Source organism: Otolemur garnettii, unplaced genomic scaffold (assembly GCF_000181295.1).
Source record: "Otolemur garnettii isolate 467f Iridium unplaced genomic scaffold, OtoGar3 scaffold00007, whole genome shotgun sequence".
NCBI lineage: Eukaryota > Metazoa > Chordata > Mammalia > Primates > Galagidae > Otolemur > Otolemur garnettii.
In genome coordinates this window covers 2,659,161-2,676,669 of record NW_003852402.1, presented here as the reverse complement: position 1 = coordinate 2,676,669, position 17,509 = coordinate 2,659,161, and the positions used below count along the sequence as shown (strand labels likewise).

General features: G+C 49.0%; 1 protein-coding gene across 3 annotated transcripts in view; it reads left to right on the top strand.

Annotated features, from left to right (window-relative positions):
- TBC1D22A (TBC1 domain family member 22A) overlaps nt 1-17,509 on the top strand; it is a 293,372-nt gene that overhangs the window by 241,835 nt on the left and 34,028 nt on the right. For all 3 annotated transcript variants that reach the window (XM_003783102.3, XM_023509293.1, XM_023509292.1), the window contains exon 12: nt 12,016-12,111. In XM_003783102.3, coding sequence (XP_003783150.1) covers nt 12,016-12,111 — 96 coding nt within the window. The remainder of the gene's footprint in view (nt 1-12,015; nt 12,112-17,509) is intronic.

The following is a 17,509-nucleotide window of genomic DNA, read 5'->3' as shown; positions in this document are numbered from 1 at the left end:
CCTAGACGGGGGCTCGCCTAGACGTGGGCTCACCTAGATGTGGACTCACCTAGACCAGGGCTCGCCTAGACGTGGACTCACCTAGATGGGGGCTCGCCTAGATGGGGGCTCACCTAGACGGGGGCTCGCCTAGACTGGGGTTCACCTAGACGGGGGTTTGCCTAGACATGGGCTCACCTAGACTGGGGTTCACCTAGACGGGGGCTCACCTAGACGGGGGCTCACCTAGATGGGGGCTTGCCTAAATGGGGGCTCGCCTAGACATGGGCTCACGTAGACAGAGGTTCGCCTAACCGTGGGTTCGCCTAACCGTGGGCTCGCCTAGCCGTGGGCTTGCCTACACACGGTCTCACTTATACACGGGCTCGCCTCGCTGTAGAATCTGCCTCGGGGGTGGGGAATGGGGACACACTGGTCAAAGGGTACAACATTCTGTTACACGGCATGAGTACATTTCCAAGGCCTAATGTTCAGCACAGCATCATAGTTGACAATATTGTGTACTTGAAACTCCCTAAGAGGACAGAAGTTGTGTACTCATCACAGGAAAAGCGGTCCCTGGGAGCTGATGGCTATTTTAATCAGTTGATTGTGGTGATCATTTCACAATGTCATGAGTGCACCACAGCGTCAAACTTTACACCTTTAGTATAGACAATTTCTATTTGGCATTTATACCCGCAATGAAGTGGAGAAGACCCACAAAACCCACCAAAACTTACAGAAAATGTGTTATTAGGATTTATGAACAGTCTTTTAAAAGGAAATTGGATTAACGTGTTTACACTGAATGTGTCTCTTGGCTATTCTGGTGTCTTGACAGTAAAATTTCACCATTATGAAATTCTCAGTATAATCAAAAGTAACAACTCTAAAAATTATTTAAAAAAAAGAAATCTCAGGGTTACAGGATACAAAATCTGAATTCTACCACATTGCTCCCCATAGCAGTCGCTTCTCCTGCCACCCCAGCAGCATGTGGGGTCTCCTTTACCCACCCGCTATGCTGAACTTTGTATTCTTCAGACTGTTAGCTTTTGCCGTCTGAAAAGTAAGAACGGACATCTGCTTTTCCTCACTTGGCCCTGCCTGTCCCTTGATCCTGGGTGAGGCTGAGCAGCTGCCCTGTTTCTATGGCCCACTCAAGCCTGGCCCTGCCCTTGGCCTCTCTTCTTAGCAGGCGGTTTGTATTTTTCTAATTGATTCTTAGGAGGACTTTGCCATATAGTACAGAGGTTTGTACACCTGTTGGCTCCCCACATATGTTCCCGATTCTAGTCCTTTGTCAGTCACATACTCATTGGATATCTTTTTCAAGTTTGTGATTAAGACACCTTAATTATAGTGCATTTTGTTATATAGAAGTTTTATATTTTTGTGTCAACAGCGTCATCAGTTTTTAAGGGGTGTGTTTTGTGCCCTGAGGTTTTGCTGTTAGCAGTTGCTTTCTAATCCCCCTTGAGCTTGGCTTTGGTGCAGTGTGGACCCTGGGTTCTTCTTTCCACACGAGCAGCCAGTTGTTTTCTCTGTGCTGTTGGTGATAGCCCATCCTCCCACTGCCCTGCACCACTGCATCTGCCGGAGATGCCCCCACCCTGCGCCTGTGTCTGTGTTCTCCTGGCCAGTCTCCTGGGCCCAGGCCACGTGGTCCCGTTCGCCTCACATGTCTGACCTCTGACACTCTTCACCTTGGCTTTGGGCTTGTCTTGCTGTTCTAGGCTCTTTGTATCAACTCTGGAACAAGGTTCATAGTACCCCAAACTTCTAGATAGAGGATAGGGAGTTTTCATTAGAAATACATTGAATTTATAAATTGAAATGGAAAATAATTGGCATCTTCTCAATCTAGACTCTTTCTGTACATTAACCTGGTGTGTTTCTCTGGCCAGTTAGTTGCCATGTTGTCTTTCAGAGAACTCCCCATCATCTCTGCAGGTCTCTCGTGCACATTCGCTGCGATGTGTTCTTGAGTTCCTCTCTCTCCCCACCCCTGGGAACAGTTCTGCAGAGGTGGGCGCCCGTGCCCACAGACTGCTCTCTGCCTTCAGCACTAACTGTCTGAAAGTCCCCTCATCTCTGCCTGGCGTGGGAGGGTACTAAGGCTCAGGTCCCCCAGAAGTGAAGTGGGCCTGTAATACTGTGCTCCTTCTGTTTGGGGCAACCTTTGCGGGGTGTTGGCTGGTTTGTTAGACACAATAAAACAGGCCTGGGAGATTTCAGTTGTCTGACCCGGTTGGAATGGGATCAGGACTTGCCTGTGGTCCTTTCCAGGTGCACCTAGGCTCTCACGAGCATCTTTCCTTCCTAGAGAGATCGGCGGTTTAAAAGTGGTACTGGTTGTAGAAACAATGTCTCTCCTTCATCTACAGAGTCCCCTGTCCCCAGAGTCCTCCCGTTTCCCAGGGGTAAAATTTGGTTTTGGGAGGGGTGACAGGGCAGCATGGAACATGTCCAGACACAACCCTGACCTAACCCATGACTGTGCTGTCACCCTGAGGCTGCTGTTACTGGGCAGCATGTGCACTGTGGGGCCACCTTGCAGGAACTGGACCCTTTCCCGGGCACCGCGCAGCAGAAGCCCTGCTCTTCCCTGTGTGTGCATTCTGCCTCATAGTGGGTAGGGCAGCCTGGGCCCTGGGGAGTCCTACCTGTCACCCATCACCACAGACCCCAGGGAGTCGTGTAGCTTTGGCTGACAGCTGCAGCCTGAGCTCTAGCTGGGCCCTCCTGTAAGGAGGGGGCTGGAGTGGGCAGACACTGGCAGATGGGGTGGGATTGCAGTTGAAGGCTCTGTTCACACCGTGATCAGCACGAGGGCAGAAACCCCACAGCTAGCCTCCAAGGCCAATGGCACAGGCTTAGACAGCAAGGGGTGAGCAGAGGAGGGGGGTGAGGTGCGCCCCACCTTCTCTTTCTGAATTCTGGAGCCTTGTCCGAGCAGAGCTCCTCTCCCCCATGGAGGGCCACAGAGGTGTCCCTTAGTCTTTGGTTGAGGAAGAGACTAACTCAGCTAACTCAGCCTTGGGCTCCTCTGGGATCCTGCCAGGATTTGCTCTGAGGAACTCCGTCTGCCTTCCTTTCAAAGGCTGGAAAACCTACCCAGTTTGCAAGGCCCTTGTGGGAGTACTTGGGCAGCGTGGTTCAGTCAGCCCAGCAGACTGTTGTCAGCCACTCTTTACCTTAAGTAATAACTAGGAGAGGGCGATCTGAAATAAAGTTTGCCAAAATGTTCTCTCCTGTTGTATTAATCACAAACATATTCATCACTCATCAGAATCTTAGAGAACCGACTCTCAAGTTAGGTGACCTGAGTGTCTCCTCTGAGACCTGCAGTGCAGGGAGGTTACAGGGGCCTTCCCCCCAAGAGAGGAGTCGGGGGGCAGGCTTGGAGGGGTGTGCTGCTTGCACTGGTGGATGCTGGGCCTCTAGAGGCTAATGTGACCCCATTCTACCAGGGATGTCCTTCCATCTCTTCCATCTCTCTCTGGAGAGATCCAGAGCACTGCTGGTTCCCAGCCTGCGGGAGTCTGCAGGAGTCTTCTGCTGGCTCAGTCCTGGCCTGTAAGGTGAGGTGGCCAGGGTCCTGGGGGGAAGGAGGGGCTTGGCCAAGGTCTTGCAGGTTGGATGTTCTCGGTTTCTGAAGCCAGCAGGTGCCAGGGTTTGATTGTGTTCGGGGGGTTTTCTCCAGTACTGTGGGTACGGGTGGCACAAGCAGGAACAGGCCCAGCACTGGGGTCAGTGTGCAGGGGTCACTTGCCCAAGTGGGAGGATGAGTCGGGTAATCCCCTGAGGCCACTGTGTGGTTTGTCGTCCTTCTTTCTGACAGTCCTAGAAGGATTTTAGCTGAGGGCAGTGTCTGGGGGTGGAGCAGGGGTCATTGCTGGACTCGCTCCCCTCCAGGTGGAAGAAGCTGTCCTTCCCCTGCTAATGCCCAGAAATGGCATGGTAACCCTCGTTTCTTAAGGTAGCACCTCACAGCCCCCATCCATAATTTCTACACACGTGATGGTGTGTTTTCTTGATCTAGTCTCTTGGGATTTCTGCTAGAAAAAGAAGGGGAGGGCTCACGTCTTGCGGGTGACTGGCTGTGGGGCGGTCAGGGTGTGGCAGTGGCCTGGCTTGTGCCACTTGGTTGCGGCCTCCCTGTTTATACGCTCAGCGCTCAGCAATGATATCTATTGTCTGGGTTAAGCTTCATTAAGGCAGAAGCCCATTTTCCATTTATGATATGAATTTTTATTTATCATGTTACTATTTAATATAATTTACCAAGTCATGGAAGATAAATAATCCACTTAAATGAAATCATAAAATGGTCTTTTCCCCTAATGCTGTGTTTTCCTGCAAGTGTGCCCTAGGCTGTGTTCTGCCGTTGGGTGGAGACCTCGTGGGAGGCAGAATTTACAGTCCACCTCATGGATGTGCAGTGAGAGTGGGCAGGAGGGCGCCCAGCTGTACTTTGCACTCCCTGGTTAAATAAAAGGCTGTTAAGCAAATTAAGAGTGTAAACAGGATTCCTGAGAGAACCCATCCTTCTAGAACATCCTAAGTGCTCCTTCAGACCTCTCTTTTACTTTGTGCAGTGCTAATTACCAATCATGCATTCCTACTGCAGTTCCCTCAAGGCCCTGAAGATCGGAAGTTGTTTTGTTGTTCAAGTTGTGTTTCTTAAGATGTAGTCCACTAATTCAGCCTGTCCCTTTCTCCCGGCTCCTGCAGGGGACCTGAATCAGTGGATTCGGCTGTGTCACTGCATTCAGCCTCTACTCCTGCTATTGGGCATGATCAGGGATTACAGAGAAGTGGGGGCAGAGGCTGCCAGGCCAGAGGGAGAAAGGACATGTGACCATTCATGGTGACAGTGTGGCAAGTGCTGTATCAGAGGCACAGCCAGACTCCTTGGAAGAAGGGACAGGGACAGCCTGCTGCTTGGGAGAAAGGTGAAGACCCTGAAGAGGGAATGAGTTGCCTGGTACAGGGTCAGGAGTGGCCCTGCCCTGGGCACATCGCAAAGGCAGGCTGAGGCAGATACCAGCCTGGCAGGTCAGGGGCTGTGAGAGGGTGCGAACATCAGGTGGGAGATGGGTGAGGATCAGAGGTCAGGTGTGTTCTGTCTCACATGAAGGAGTTTCTACTATATCCTAAAGGTATTGGGCATTTTAAAATAAAAGAGTGACATGACAAGAGCTGGCTGAATTAGAAAGGGCATCACTGCCAGGCCAGGCGGCTCACACCAGTAATCCTAGCACAGGCGTCCTCAAACTGGCCACATGCAGCCCGCCTAGGACATTTATTTGGCCTGCCAGGTGTTTTTGCTGCCGCTGCCTGTCCTGCTTAGCAGCCAACTCATCCTGCGGCCCATAGTCCATCTGAGAGACCGTAAACTGGCCCCCTGTTTAAAAAGTTTGAGGACCCCTGTGGAGGCTGAAGAAAGAGGATCATTGGAGGCCAGGAGTTTGAGACCAGCCCGGGCAACATAGTGAGACGAGACCCTATCTTTATAAAAAAGTAAGAAATTTAGTTATGCCTCTTAGTTTCAGCTGCTCAGGAGGGTGAGGCAGGAGGATCATTTGAGCCCAGGAGTTGACGTGTCAGTAAGCTGTGATGATGACATTGCATATTAGCCTGGGCAGCAGAGTAAGACCCTGTCTCAGAGTAAAAAGACAGACAGAAAGGGCATCCTCCTTACAGGGGGAAGGAGCTGGCGTGGACAGAGTGTAGGCTGAGAAGTGCGGAGTCCCTGCAGTGAAGGCCTCAGCTGCGTTCCATTAAGTTCCAATAGTCAGATTATTTTAGTTCCAACACAAACATTTAACATTTTGATGGTTATGTGTCCTTTAATGCATACTAGAACTCACTGGCACAGCAGACCTAGACTACAAAGCCACAGTAGTAATTTACTTAAGGTTTTTAAAAAATGAGTTAGTTTAAAGAAAAATAGTAGGGCTGGTGGATACACCAAAGGTTTTGGTGTATATTCTAAAAAACATAACCACAAAGGGAGAAAGACCATTGGAGACCAGAAATCTTGAGAAAATATAAATCCAGAGAGGTAAGTGAGCAGCGTCAGAGCTGGTGTTTTCAGAGGCGTTGGCCAGCTGATGTGAGTGAGCCAGGGGAAGAGGCAAAGCCTGGGAGAAATCTGAGACTAATCAGGTGCTGGGGTTGCTGTCTTGGCCTGGCCTGTGCAGGGTAAAGGAAAAGGGAAGGCAGCACCACCCCCGCCGAATTTCTAACCACTGTCCTGCCTTCACATGGGTGTGGAGCCCTAATTGACATTTGTTTGGCCTGAAAAATTGCAAGATGAACATTTTATTTAAAGTACCATGGGAATAACAGTGCCCTCCAGCTCCACCAGAAGCAAATGCACATTCTTTTCCACAAAGAAAATCGTTTTTGATACAAGATTTAAGGAGTTTTAACCAATAAACATTCCTAGCAACATTAGCTCCAGAAGGAGGGAGGTCTCTAAAGTGTGCGGAAGCAAGCCACCGGGAGCAAGAGCCACTGGGAGCAAGAGCCAGCGGGGAGCACACTGCAAGAGTGCGACAGTCTGCAGAGTGTCCAGAAGCTGCTGCACAGTGAGCTTCACGGAGTTTAGATGATAACAAGGAAGGCATTGAATGAAGAAAGAGAAGGACGTTACAGTTTACAAGCAGCTCTGAAAGACAGCCAGGGTCAAGTTCAAATAAACTAGATGGTGAAACTAATTAGGACACCGTTAAAGAGTTGGTGAACGGACCAGAAGAATGATATGAGGAAAGTACTTCTCCCAGAGAGACAAAGAGATGGGAAGTACACGAAGGGAGGCGAAGGAGAGGAAGACTGGAATCTCTAGAAAAAAATAACAAGAAGTAAAATAGTCCTAATTTTTTGTATTGTTTGGGAGGAGCATAAAGGTAATGATTCATTTTAGACCATGAATTATGCATGTTACAATTTGTAGGGTTCAGAGTAAAGTAGTGGAACAGTTCAGTAGCTTCGAGATTAATGGGGCTGGAAATTAGAATGAGGGGAAGGCCAGTCAGTCCATGTGTCGGCGAGAAAGAAAATAACAGACAAAGTAAAATAAGTAGATACTTCAACATGAGAGGATTTGAATTAACCTAAATTTATCAGGAATCACAGTCAGCAGGCACTAAACTCTTCAGAATAAAAAAATAAAGGTTGGAAAGAATACAGCAGGCATGTTATAACCCAACAACTAGCAACAGACAATCAGAAATTAAAATTTTGAAGACACTGTTCTTAATATTTAAAATGTGAACTCGTTAGAGAAAATCTATCAAAAGATGTAACAGATCTGTACTCTAAAAACCATAAAACATTGGTGAAAATAAAGAAGACCTAAATAAAAGCTGTGCCACGGTCGTAAGTCAGAGGACTCTGTTGTCCAGATGCCAGTCCTCTCAAACCGATCTACTGTGTTTCCCGGAAAATAAGACCTACCCCAAAAATAAGCCCTAGCAGGATTTCTATGCATTTGTGAAATATAAGCCCTACCCCAGTAATAAGACCTAGTGATGGGACCATGCATTTCAGCGCAGAGAGGAAGACATCCCCTAAAAATAAGCCCTAGTATGTCTTCTTGAGAAAAAATAAATATAAGACAGTCTTATTTTCAGGGAAACACGGTATAGATACAGTGTGATTCCAATTAAAAATCCCAGCAAGGTTTTTTGTAGAAATTAACAAACTGGTTCTAAAATTTACATGAAAATGCAAAAGACTTAAATTAGCTAAAACAGCTTAGAAAAAGAAGAATGCTAGTGGAGGACTAGCCATTCCTGATTTTTAACTCAGTGGGGAAAAGATAGTCTTTTCAACACGCTGCCCCAACAGTAGAGGATCCGTGTGCTGAAAACGAACTTCAGGCCGTACTTGATGGCACGTTCACAGATGAGCTCAAAATGGGTCATAGACCCGAGTATGAGACTTGTGGAAGAGCCTTCATACTTGAGCTAGGCAAAGACGTCTTAGATATGACACCAAAAACGTGATCTGTACCAGAATAAACTAGCATATTGGACTTCATCAAAATTTAAATGCTATGGTCTTCAGAAGTCAACATTGAGAGAATGAAAAGAGAAGTATAGATTAGAAGAAAGTCTTTTCAAAGCACGTATCTAAGATCTATGTCCACAAAATATAGAAAATAATTATCAAAACTCAATAACAAAAAACAAACAACTGTTAAAAAATAAACACTTTGTCCTAGAATGTAAAATAAGCACATGAAAAGATATTCAAAGTCACCAGTCGTTAGAAAAATGTAAATCTGTAAGTTGAAACTATCATGAGAAGCAACTGCATGTCTGTTAGAATGGCAGACGTTAAAAGAGTGACCACGCCAGGTTTGGCTGTGATGCTGGTGGGGAAGTAAAACGGTGCAACCGCTTTGGAAGACAGTTTGACAGTCTCCTCGCAAGTTAAACATACTTCTACCATCTGATCCAGCTCTTCTACTCCTCAGTATTTATCCAAACAAATGAAATCATATGTTCACACAAAGACTTGTACACAAATTGTCATAGCAACTGTGTGTAATAGCCAAAAACTGGAAACAACTCTGTCTCTTGACAGACGTGAGAATAAACAAGCACATCCATGTGATGGGCACTGCGCAGTGCTGGTGGGGAGTGAACTGTTGGCACATGTGGTGCGGTGGGTGAACCTCAAAGTAATACCCCCAGCAAAGGAAGCGAGACGAAGAAAGGACTGCTGTAGGACTGCACCTGCTTCACAGCACGGGACATGTAAACCACTGCTCCGTGATGGAAGTAGGTCATGAGGCCGGGGGACCAGGAGGCTGAGGGAGGCTGTGAGGGAGCTCAAGGAGGCTTCAGGGCAGTGTAGACGTGCTCACTGCCTCGGGGGTGGAGGCGTTTTCACAGGGCAGTGTAGACGTGCTCACTGCCTCGGGGGTGGAGGCGTTTTCACAGGGCAGAGTAGACGTGCTCACTGCCTCGGGGGTGGAGGCGTTTTCACAGGGCAGTGTAGACGTGCTCACTGCCTCGGGGGTGGAGGCGTTTTCACAGGGCAGTGTAGACTTGCTCACTGCCTTGGTGGTGGAGGCGTTTTTACAGGTGTGTGCATGTTTCAAAACTGATCACGTGTTTAACTATGTGACATTTATCGTATGTCAGTTAGAGCTCAGTAAAGCTGTTTAAAATAAATGAATTATCCCACAAAAGTAATATGTACTTATCGCCATATTGGATTCTAGGTCCTCACATCAAAGTCTTTAGAATAAAAGTATTGCTGGAAATAAAGAAGGTATCATATAGAGACATTGTTCAATTTACCAGGAAAATAAAACAATTTTGAATCTGTATGCTTGTAATAACATAGTTATTATATATATATAAAATATATAAAACAAAGGTTAGTAGAACTACAAGGAGAAATATAAATCCACTATCATACTGGGAATCTTTAACATACTTCTCAGTTAATGATAGATTAATCAACCAATAAGAATTTATAAGAGATTTGAACACTATTGAATTACTTCATTCAATGTACATCTATAGAACACTTTTTCCAAGAACTCCAGAAAATATGCTCTTGTAACATGTCCCTAATATAGTAGGCATTGATATATTACTTACCTTGTTCTAAGCCCTATTCTAAGTGCTTTGCATTGCTTAATTTATTTGATCTTTCTTTATTGATTTTACAAATGAGGAAACTAAGGCACAGAGAAGCTGTGTCCCTTGTCACAGTCACACAGTGACCAGAGAGTCAGGACCTAAACATAGGCTCTCTGGCCCCAGGGTTTGGTTCTAACAGTCTCTGCCTCCTGGGAATTCTGTGAAAATTGATCTTGTTCTACTCCAAAAAGCAATCTAAGCAAACTTAAGGCAATTGGCATCATGTAAATCACATTCTCTTATAATGCAATTAATTTACAAACCAATTACTAAGAATAGCTAAGAAGAAAAAAAATATGAACCACATGTGTTTATAGATTTTTAGAAAACTTACTGATAAGTAAGCCATCATTCAGGCAAGGAAATCAGAAAAGAAGAAACAGTTGTATAACTTAAGGATAATAAAGATTCATTAAAACTGTGGAACACAGATAATGTGGGATTTATAGATGGAGGTTTATAGCCTTAAGTACTTATGTTAGCAGTGAAGAAAAGCTAGACATTAATAAGCTAATCACCTCAAGTTAGAAAAAGAACTAAGTAGTTAAAAATAAGCAGAAGTGACTCTACTTGTATGTTACAAAATGTCTACAATAAAAAAATATCACAAGAGAAAGAAGAAAGGAAATAAGATAACAGCAGAAATTAATGAAACATGAACAAGTTTGGAAACTCAGGCGAAAATTTTAAATTTTTAGAAAAATAAAATTTCACAAAAACGTTAGAATGTCTGGATTGTTTTTTAACTGTGTAGAAATTAAATCAGGAGCACAAACAAAATCTGAGGCCCGTCCCTTTCACAGGGGCTGCCGGGAGAACATTTGAAGGAGACGAGTCCCAGTCTTGTATAGTCTCTTCCTGAGAACAGAAGGAGAGGAAGATGCCAGACGGGGACGGTTCAAGAAGGAAAGTTGGAGGGCAGTCTTAAAAATGTGAGTGCAGAAATTCTCCACGAAGTGTTAGCAAACAGGGTCTAGCCCCGATTAAAAACTGTGACACATTAGGACCACATTGAGTGTATTCTGAGAATGCAAGGTGGGCATATTATGACGCTCTTGAGTTCACGATATTGCCAGATTAGAGGGCAATCTCTCACAGCAGCTGATGCACGGACAGCCTCTGATTCAATTCTGTAGCCATTCATGACAAGAACTCCAGAAAATGAGGACTCGAGAGAACTTCTCTAACCTGCTGCAGACTATCTACAGGGAAGGTCTGGAGGGAGAGGCTGAGAGCAGGAGGTGGTGGCTGAGGCGCCTTCCTCCTCCCCTCACCAGCTGTGTCTTCAGGGGCAGCTCCAGACAGAGCCACGAAGTGAGGGGCAGGGAGCAGCAGCTCCCGTCCACCTGCGGTTACCCTCTCCTTCCAACACACCTCCCATCAGCCTCTTGCCTGCGCAGTGACTTCCACCTGGCCAGTCCAGCGGTCAGCTCCTAGGGCTGTTTCTTAGGTGACCGACCATCGTGTTGACATGCAGCCCAGACACATGAACACGACTGCTGTTTGCAGCCCCCCTTCCTTGCCTTACTTTCCCATGGCATGTCACCACCTGTGCATCATAGATTTATTTATTTACGTGATAAACCGAAGAATGGTCACATGGCCATCACACAGACAAGGTAGTTATGAGGGCAGCGCCCTGAGAGCTGGAGTTTCGGGACCCTGTGTCTGCAGTTGGCGGTGTGTGCACTGATGTAGTAGCCCCTGCCCCCTAGGCATGTGAGCCCCGAGGGCCGGTGACAGAGGGCCTGAGCTTCAACAACCAGCAGGAGTGAGTAGTAAAGGGCACATCTGAGGACAGAGAGGGCTGTTGACTTAGGGTGAACCACACCCTGTTTGGCTCTCCAGGCAGGCCTTCCTCCCAGCACCATTTCCCTGGTGTTCCCTGGGAGGACTGAGAGCTCTGTACGGATCTGGGCCCTGCACCTGCCCTGTCGTTCACCCGGCTCACCCAGGAGTTGCCCGGCTTCTCGGGCTGATTCCTCCTCCGTGACGTGGGAGAGTACCTCCCTCATATGGTTATTTCGAGGAGTGGATTCTGTGCCTGGTATAGAATTTGTGCTTGTTGGGTTTGTCTTTTTTTATTATTGGCCACTATCTGTGCAAGAGAAAAATGAGCTCCCGCTTTCTGGGCTGCTCTTGGTGTCCTATTTATCAGGCTGCTGGGACTTAAAGAGAAAATGGTGTTTACTTTAATAGGATGAGGGTTTGAAATTAAGGCATTAGGTAAAAGTGAGTAAGTCAACACATGCTCTGGTTTTCCACCCCCAGCTGGGCAGAGCCCGACTCTCACAGGTAACTGTGGTCACGTCAGTGACACGGTGTATTAACATTTCTCTCTTGGTTATTTTTTCTCTTTTAGTCTGAACCCGAGGGCTTTTCTCATTTCCACTTGTACGTTTGTGCTGCTTTTCTCATGAGATGGAGGAAAGAAATACTAGAAGAAAGAGATTTTCAAGTAAGTAAATGCCTTTCCAAAAGAACCAAGTGTGATTCTGTACCAGGAGGGAGGTGTTCACACAGAGTAGGCCTCACTCGCACGACCAGGGTCAGTCACTTCCTCTACTAGGCCCCCGTGAGGCCCTCATCTCTCTGAGGAAGGGACATGCAGAAGGCCCTGTGGTCCCCTGTCTGTAGGGCAGTGGCTCCAGGCAGCCTGCTGGCCTCTCAGTTCTCAGCTCTGTGCTTGCCAGAGGGCTCCGAGGATGCCCACTCCCCTCTGAGGGCTGTGGGGGCCTGTCTGCCTGCAGCTTCATCTCAGCCCCAGAAGTCACCAACGGGGCCTGGCCTAGCTGATGGCCCCAGCCTGCCCCAAGCGTTGGTGGTCACAGGTGGACGGGGATAGGGCCAGTCTTCGTACTTCAGTTCTTGCCTTTTGTCAGCGTGGCTGGGTTTTGCCCCATGGGAGCATCAGTGCTGCGTCGGGGTCGGAGTCAGCTGCCCCTCCTGCCTCACATCTTCCAGCCTCCAGCACATGGTCTGTAAATGGCAAAGATCACCTGGCCTGGCAACTCCACGGGCCCCTGGGAAGCTGCTGGCCCTGGGGCTCTTCTGACCCATTTGGCCCACTCGCCACTTTCCTCTGGGGGATTTGGTGGTACCATGAGAGGCCATGACCCCCTGAGGCACCGGTGAGGACCCAGTCTTCCCACGTGCCTGCATCATCCTCCCATAGTGTCTCAGCCTGTGGGGATGTACAGGGGAGAGGTGCTGCCCAAGTCTGCACTGGCCTGGCTGCTTGTCTGGAGGGTTGGGGGTCCAGCTCCCAGGTGGACACCGACTGTCCACAGGCAGGGGCCTAGCCCCCTGCTATATGTGGAGACTCCTTGTGGGACCAAGGCCAGTGGAGAACCTGTCCTAGAAGCAGGCGGCTGGCCACCCCAATAGTCGGGCCCCCAGCCAGCTGGGCATCTCAGATAGTTCTGTGTCTCGGACTCTCCGGTTGAGGACTCAGTGTCCCTGGAGGCCCAGGAAGACAGTGCTGCCCTCCTGGGTGGGAAGGTCGGTCAGAGAGGACTTGAGGTGACGTGAGTCTTGGAAGCCACACCATGTGGTACTTACGTTCTGCTGCGTGAGATCAATAAGGGCACGCGTGACCTTCAGTGAGGGACTCTGCCCCCATTTGCTCCCAGGTAGGGGCAGTGCCACAATAGTCCCCTTCCCACCAGGCAACTCAGGCACACTGACCTTGGAGTATGCAGGCATCACAGGTGGGGTTTCTTGACAGTGATGTGCAATAAATTGTCACATGTGTCCTGGGTACTAAAGTAGGGCCGTGGTCCTGGGGAGGAGGGCAGAAAGAAGATAGGGACAGGATGGCCACTGGAGGCTGGGTACATGAGCTGGGCTGTGGGAGGCAGGTAGGGAGGGGGTGGTGTTGGGTCAGCAGGAGCCCTCTCCCACCATCATGTGATAGTGGCATCCAGTCCAGGGGACGCAAGCAGGGGCGGACTTGGCCCAAAGTGCCAGAATTCATGGCAGCCTTGGGAGGTGCAGATAACAAGGCAGCTGCCATTCCCCAGCCACTGAGTTTCATCACGCTCAGCGTGAGGGGCACCATGTCCTGTTTGGCTGGAGACATGCCCTGCTGTAATTAGAGGGTGTGCTGTGTCGGCCTCCTGAGGGCCCTACTCTCTTGATGTGAGATTGAGGGAGGACAGAAGACCCAGGCAGTCCAGCAGCTGGGGAGCGGGAAGCAGGGTACAGGGTGTGGGAGGTGGGGCCTGGGGTATGGCATGAACTGTGGGAGCCCATGAAGCCCTTTCAGCTTATGTGGAGAGGAGGGGCTGGCAGAGGAGCCACCGACTGGATTTTTCCTGGAAGCTGAGTATAAATGAGTGCTTTGACAATGCGCCACGGGCTGGGTGGCACCAGGATGCATTATAGGGCATGGAGTTAAATGGGAAAGGAGATCAGAAGAGAAAACAAATTAAATAAAGAACCGAGGAGCCCTGGTGAGCAGGGGGGAATTGAGTTTGCAATTGTGACATTTTAGGAAAATGATTCTGCATCCATGGAAGGCAGCGGAATGGTGAGACCCAGAATGAGTCTCCAGCAATAGAACATTCGTGGAAAATGGCTTGAAAAGCCCTCAGTCTTTGCAGCATTATAATTTGTCCCTTGGGAAATAATGTGTTGCTTTAAGTCATTTCCATAGGAACAGAACCATTTTCTGAGGACAAGGTATTCCCAAAAGAAACACACAGCTTCTGTTCTCCTGGTGTTAAACAAGGCGAGAGGCAGGGTGGGTGGGGCCTTGTGCTCCCCAAATTGGATTCTGGGAAACTTGGGCAGCAAGTGGGAGCTAGGGCACCACCAGTGTCCCGTGTCCCTCCGCCTTTGGGACTGTCAGGGTACCGTCTGGTTCCTTTGGGTCTGTGGACCTCCTCCCATGCCTTCTGGAGCACACCCTCCTATCCTGGGCACTGGGGGCTGAGAGTTTGGAGCTTACAGGTGCTCGGGAGGGCAGGCGCAGTGCTCCCTCCAATGCTGGGCACTACCCAAATGCAGGCTTAGTAGCCCCCTCAGGCATCACCCACTACCCAGGCTCTGCAGTGGGGCCTGCGGGGCCTCTGCCAGCCACTGGAGCCCCAGCCTCAGTGCCATCCCTTCACCTCCCATCTGCCCTGTCTCAGCCACACTCCCGTGTAGTCTGGGGGTAAAATGAGCTCCCCTCTATGGAAATTCTCGTGTCTCTCTGGGGCCACTTGGCACTGTCTCCCCTCTTCCTTGCCTTCTGGGATCCGTAAATGCTTTTGATGTCCAGTGCCCAGCTGCCTCTCATTGATGACACACAGGCCTTCTTAGGAGGAAGATGGTGGCTGCCCACACTGGAGGCCCACGAAGGTGGTGGGGTGGGGGTAGTGCCTCATTCTGGAAGCACAGTCTGTGCAGAATCCATATCCTGCCTGGGCCCAGGCCCTGCCTCTTCGTAGGGTTCATCACTGTTTGAGATACATGGAGAAGGACCTGGCAGCCACCGGCCTGCTGTGCTGGGCCTGGGAACCTCGGGCTGGATCTGTGATACCTGTAACTCAGCAGGAAAGCCGGATTGCAGGTGTATGCAGTGCCCAGCATCAGATCTTGTCTGGTTGATGACCCTGGGTTTCATGGCCCTGCGGAATGCAGCCTTGGAGGCCTCACCCAGGCCAGGCCTGGTGCTGTCCCCACGGTCAGTTTTGCCGTGGAAGGCTGGGCTGGTGGGGAAGGGCAGGTGAGCAAGGGGCCTCTCCTCAGGGCTCAGCACAGCTGGCAGGAGCCGCGGGGAGGACAGGATGGCATTCCCATCACAGAGCCACCTGTTCCCGGTGCCAGTGATGTGCTAAAGGTGCTGAGAGAGAACTGGTGCCTAGAATGCAAACAGCCATAAAAATACAAATGACCACGCAGGCAGAGACGAGAGGGTCACACAAAGTGAGCCTCGCAGCAGCGCAGCGTTCTCATCACGCCTGGCTAGACAAGGGTACAGGCCGCAGCAAAGGGTGCCAGTCTGTGCCAGGGCTGCCATGGCAGTGGGGACGCTCAGTGGCTGGGGCAGCATGCTGCAGGGACGAGCGGGGTGGGCAGAGCGCCTGGCCTGGGAAGACAGCCCCACTGGCCTGCCTGCCTTGTGCACTCTGTTGTCTGTGCATTGATTGGACGTGAAGTTAGCGCCGTGTAAAGCACACAGAAAAGTCACAGGAAGCAGCCAGAGGACGGATGTTAATGCACATTTGACTGGATAAAAATAAGGTGGATTGGGCGGCGCCTGTGGCTCAGTGCGTAGGGAATCAGCCCCATATACCGAGAGTGTCAGGTTTCAACCCGGCCCCCGCCAAATTGCAATTAAAAAAAAAAATAGCCAGGCGTTGTGGCAGGTGCCGGTAGTCCCAGCTACTTGGGAGGCTGAGGCAAGAGAATCACCTAAGCCCAGGAGTTGGAGGTGGGTGTGAGCTGTGACATCATAGCACTCTACTGAGGGTGATAAAGTGAGACTCTGTCTCAAAAAAAGAAAAAAAAAGGTGTATTGTGGATCTGACTGGCAGCAAAAAAGGAATGATTTAAGAGTGCTAGGTAGAATTTAATTGTTTCCACAGAGAATGATACTTCTTTCAAAGTATTAATGAAACATTTACAAAAATTAATCATCTAACTTAGGCTATACGTTTTCAAAATTGGAAAAACAGCCCTGGCACAGGCTGTATTCTCTGAGAATAATCCTTCAAAACTGGCTAATAATATAAACAACAGTAAGTAATTAAGCACTTGGATAGCACTTCTAGATTAAAGAGAATCAAGGTGGAAATAATCTTGTCATTATAAAATTTTGTTAAGAAATGTAATGGTTAGTGCTGGCTTAAAAACAAATTCAAAGTCTAAATGCTTTTCTTTTTTATAGACATTTTGAAAAATAAACTAAGCCTTTAACTCAAAAAATTAGAAATAGAAAACTAAAGTCAACCTTCGATAACAGTAAACAGATGGGTTAGAACATGGAGTCGGCAGGTAGACCTGAGCACATGCTGAGGGCTTAGACTTGCAATGAAGTGGGCAGGCCTCTAGCAGCAGAGCTGAGACACGTGGGCGGAGACTGTAGTCCTCCTCTAAGTTAGGAAAGAGGAGCTTTATGTTCTTGTTGCTAAAATTGCCTCCAGATGGGATTAAAAAAACCCAACCTGAATAGAGCCATAGTTTTGTGATAAATTCAGATATTGCCAAAAGTCTTCATTCTAAGCATATCTAAGGCCAGAGAATGTCTTCCTGGCGAGTCTGTTCCCACTTCCACAAAGCCTCATGCTGTGCGACCCGTCCCAGATGCTCGTGTTAGGGTTCTGCACCCAGGTGTGCATGTCCCATCCCTGTCTGAACTGTTAGGGTGCTGCAAGTAGGTGTGGGTGTCCCTGTCCCCATGTGAACAGTTAGGGCACTGCACCCAGTTGTGCATATTCCATCCCCATATGACCTGTTAGGGCACTGTGCCCAGGTGTGTGTGTCCCATTCTCTGTCTGATCTATTAGGGACCTGTGCCCAGGTGTGTGTGTTCCATCCCCTGTCTGATCTATTAGGGACCTGTGCCCAGGTGTGTGTGTCCCCATCCCCGTCAGAACTGTTAGGGTGCTGCGCCCAGGTGTGGGTGTCCTGTCCCCATCTGAACTGTTAGGACACTGTGTCCAGGTGTGCATGTCCCCTCCCTGTCTGAACTATTAAGGTGCTGTGCCCAGGTGTGCGTGTCCCTGTCCCCATCTGAACTGTTAGGGACCTGCACCCAGGTGTATGTGTTCCCGTCCCTGTCTGAACTGTTAGGGTGCTGTGCCCAGGAGCAGGTGTCTGTGTGTCCCTGTCTGACTGTTAGGGACCTGCGCCCAGGTGTATGTGTT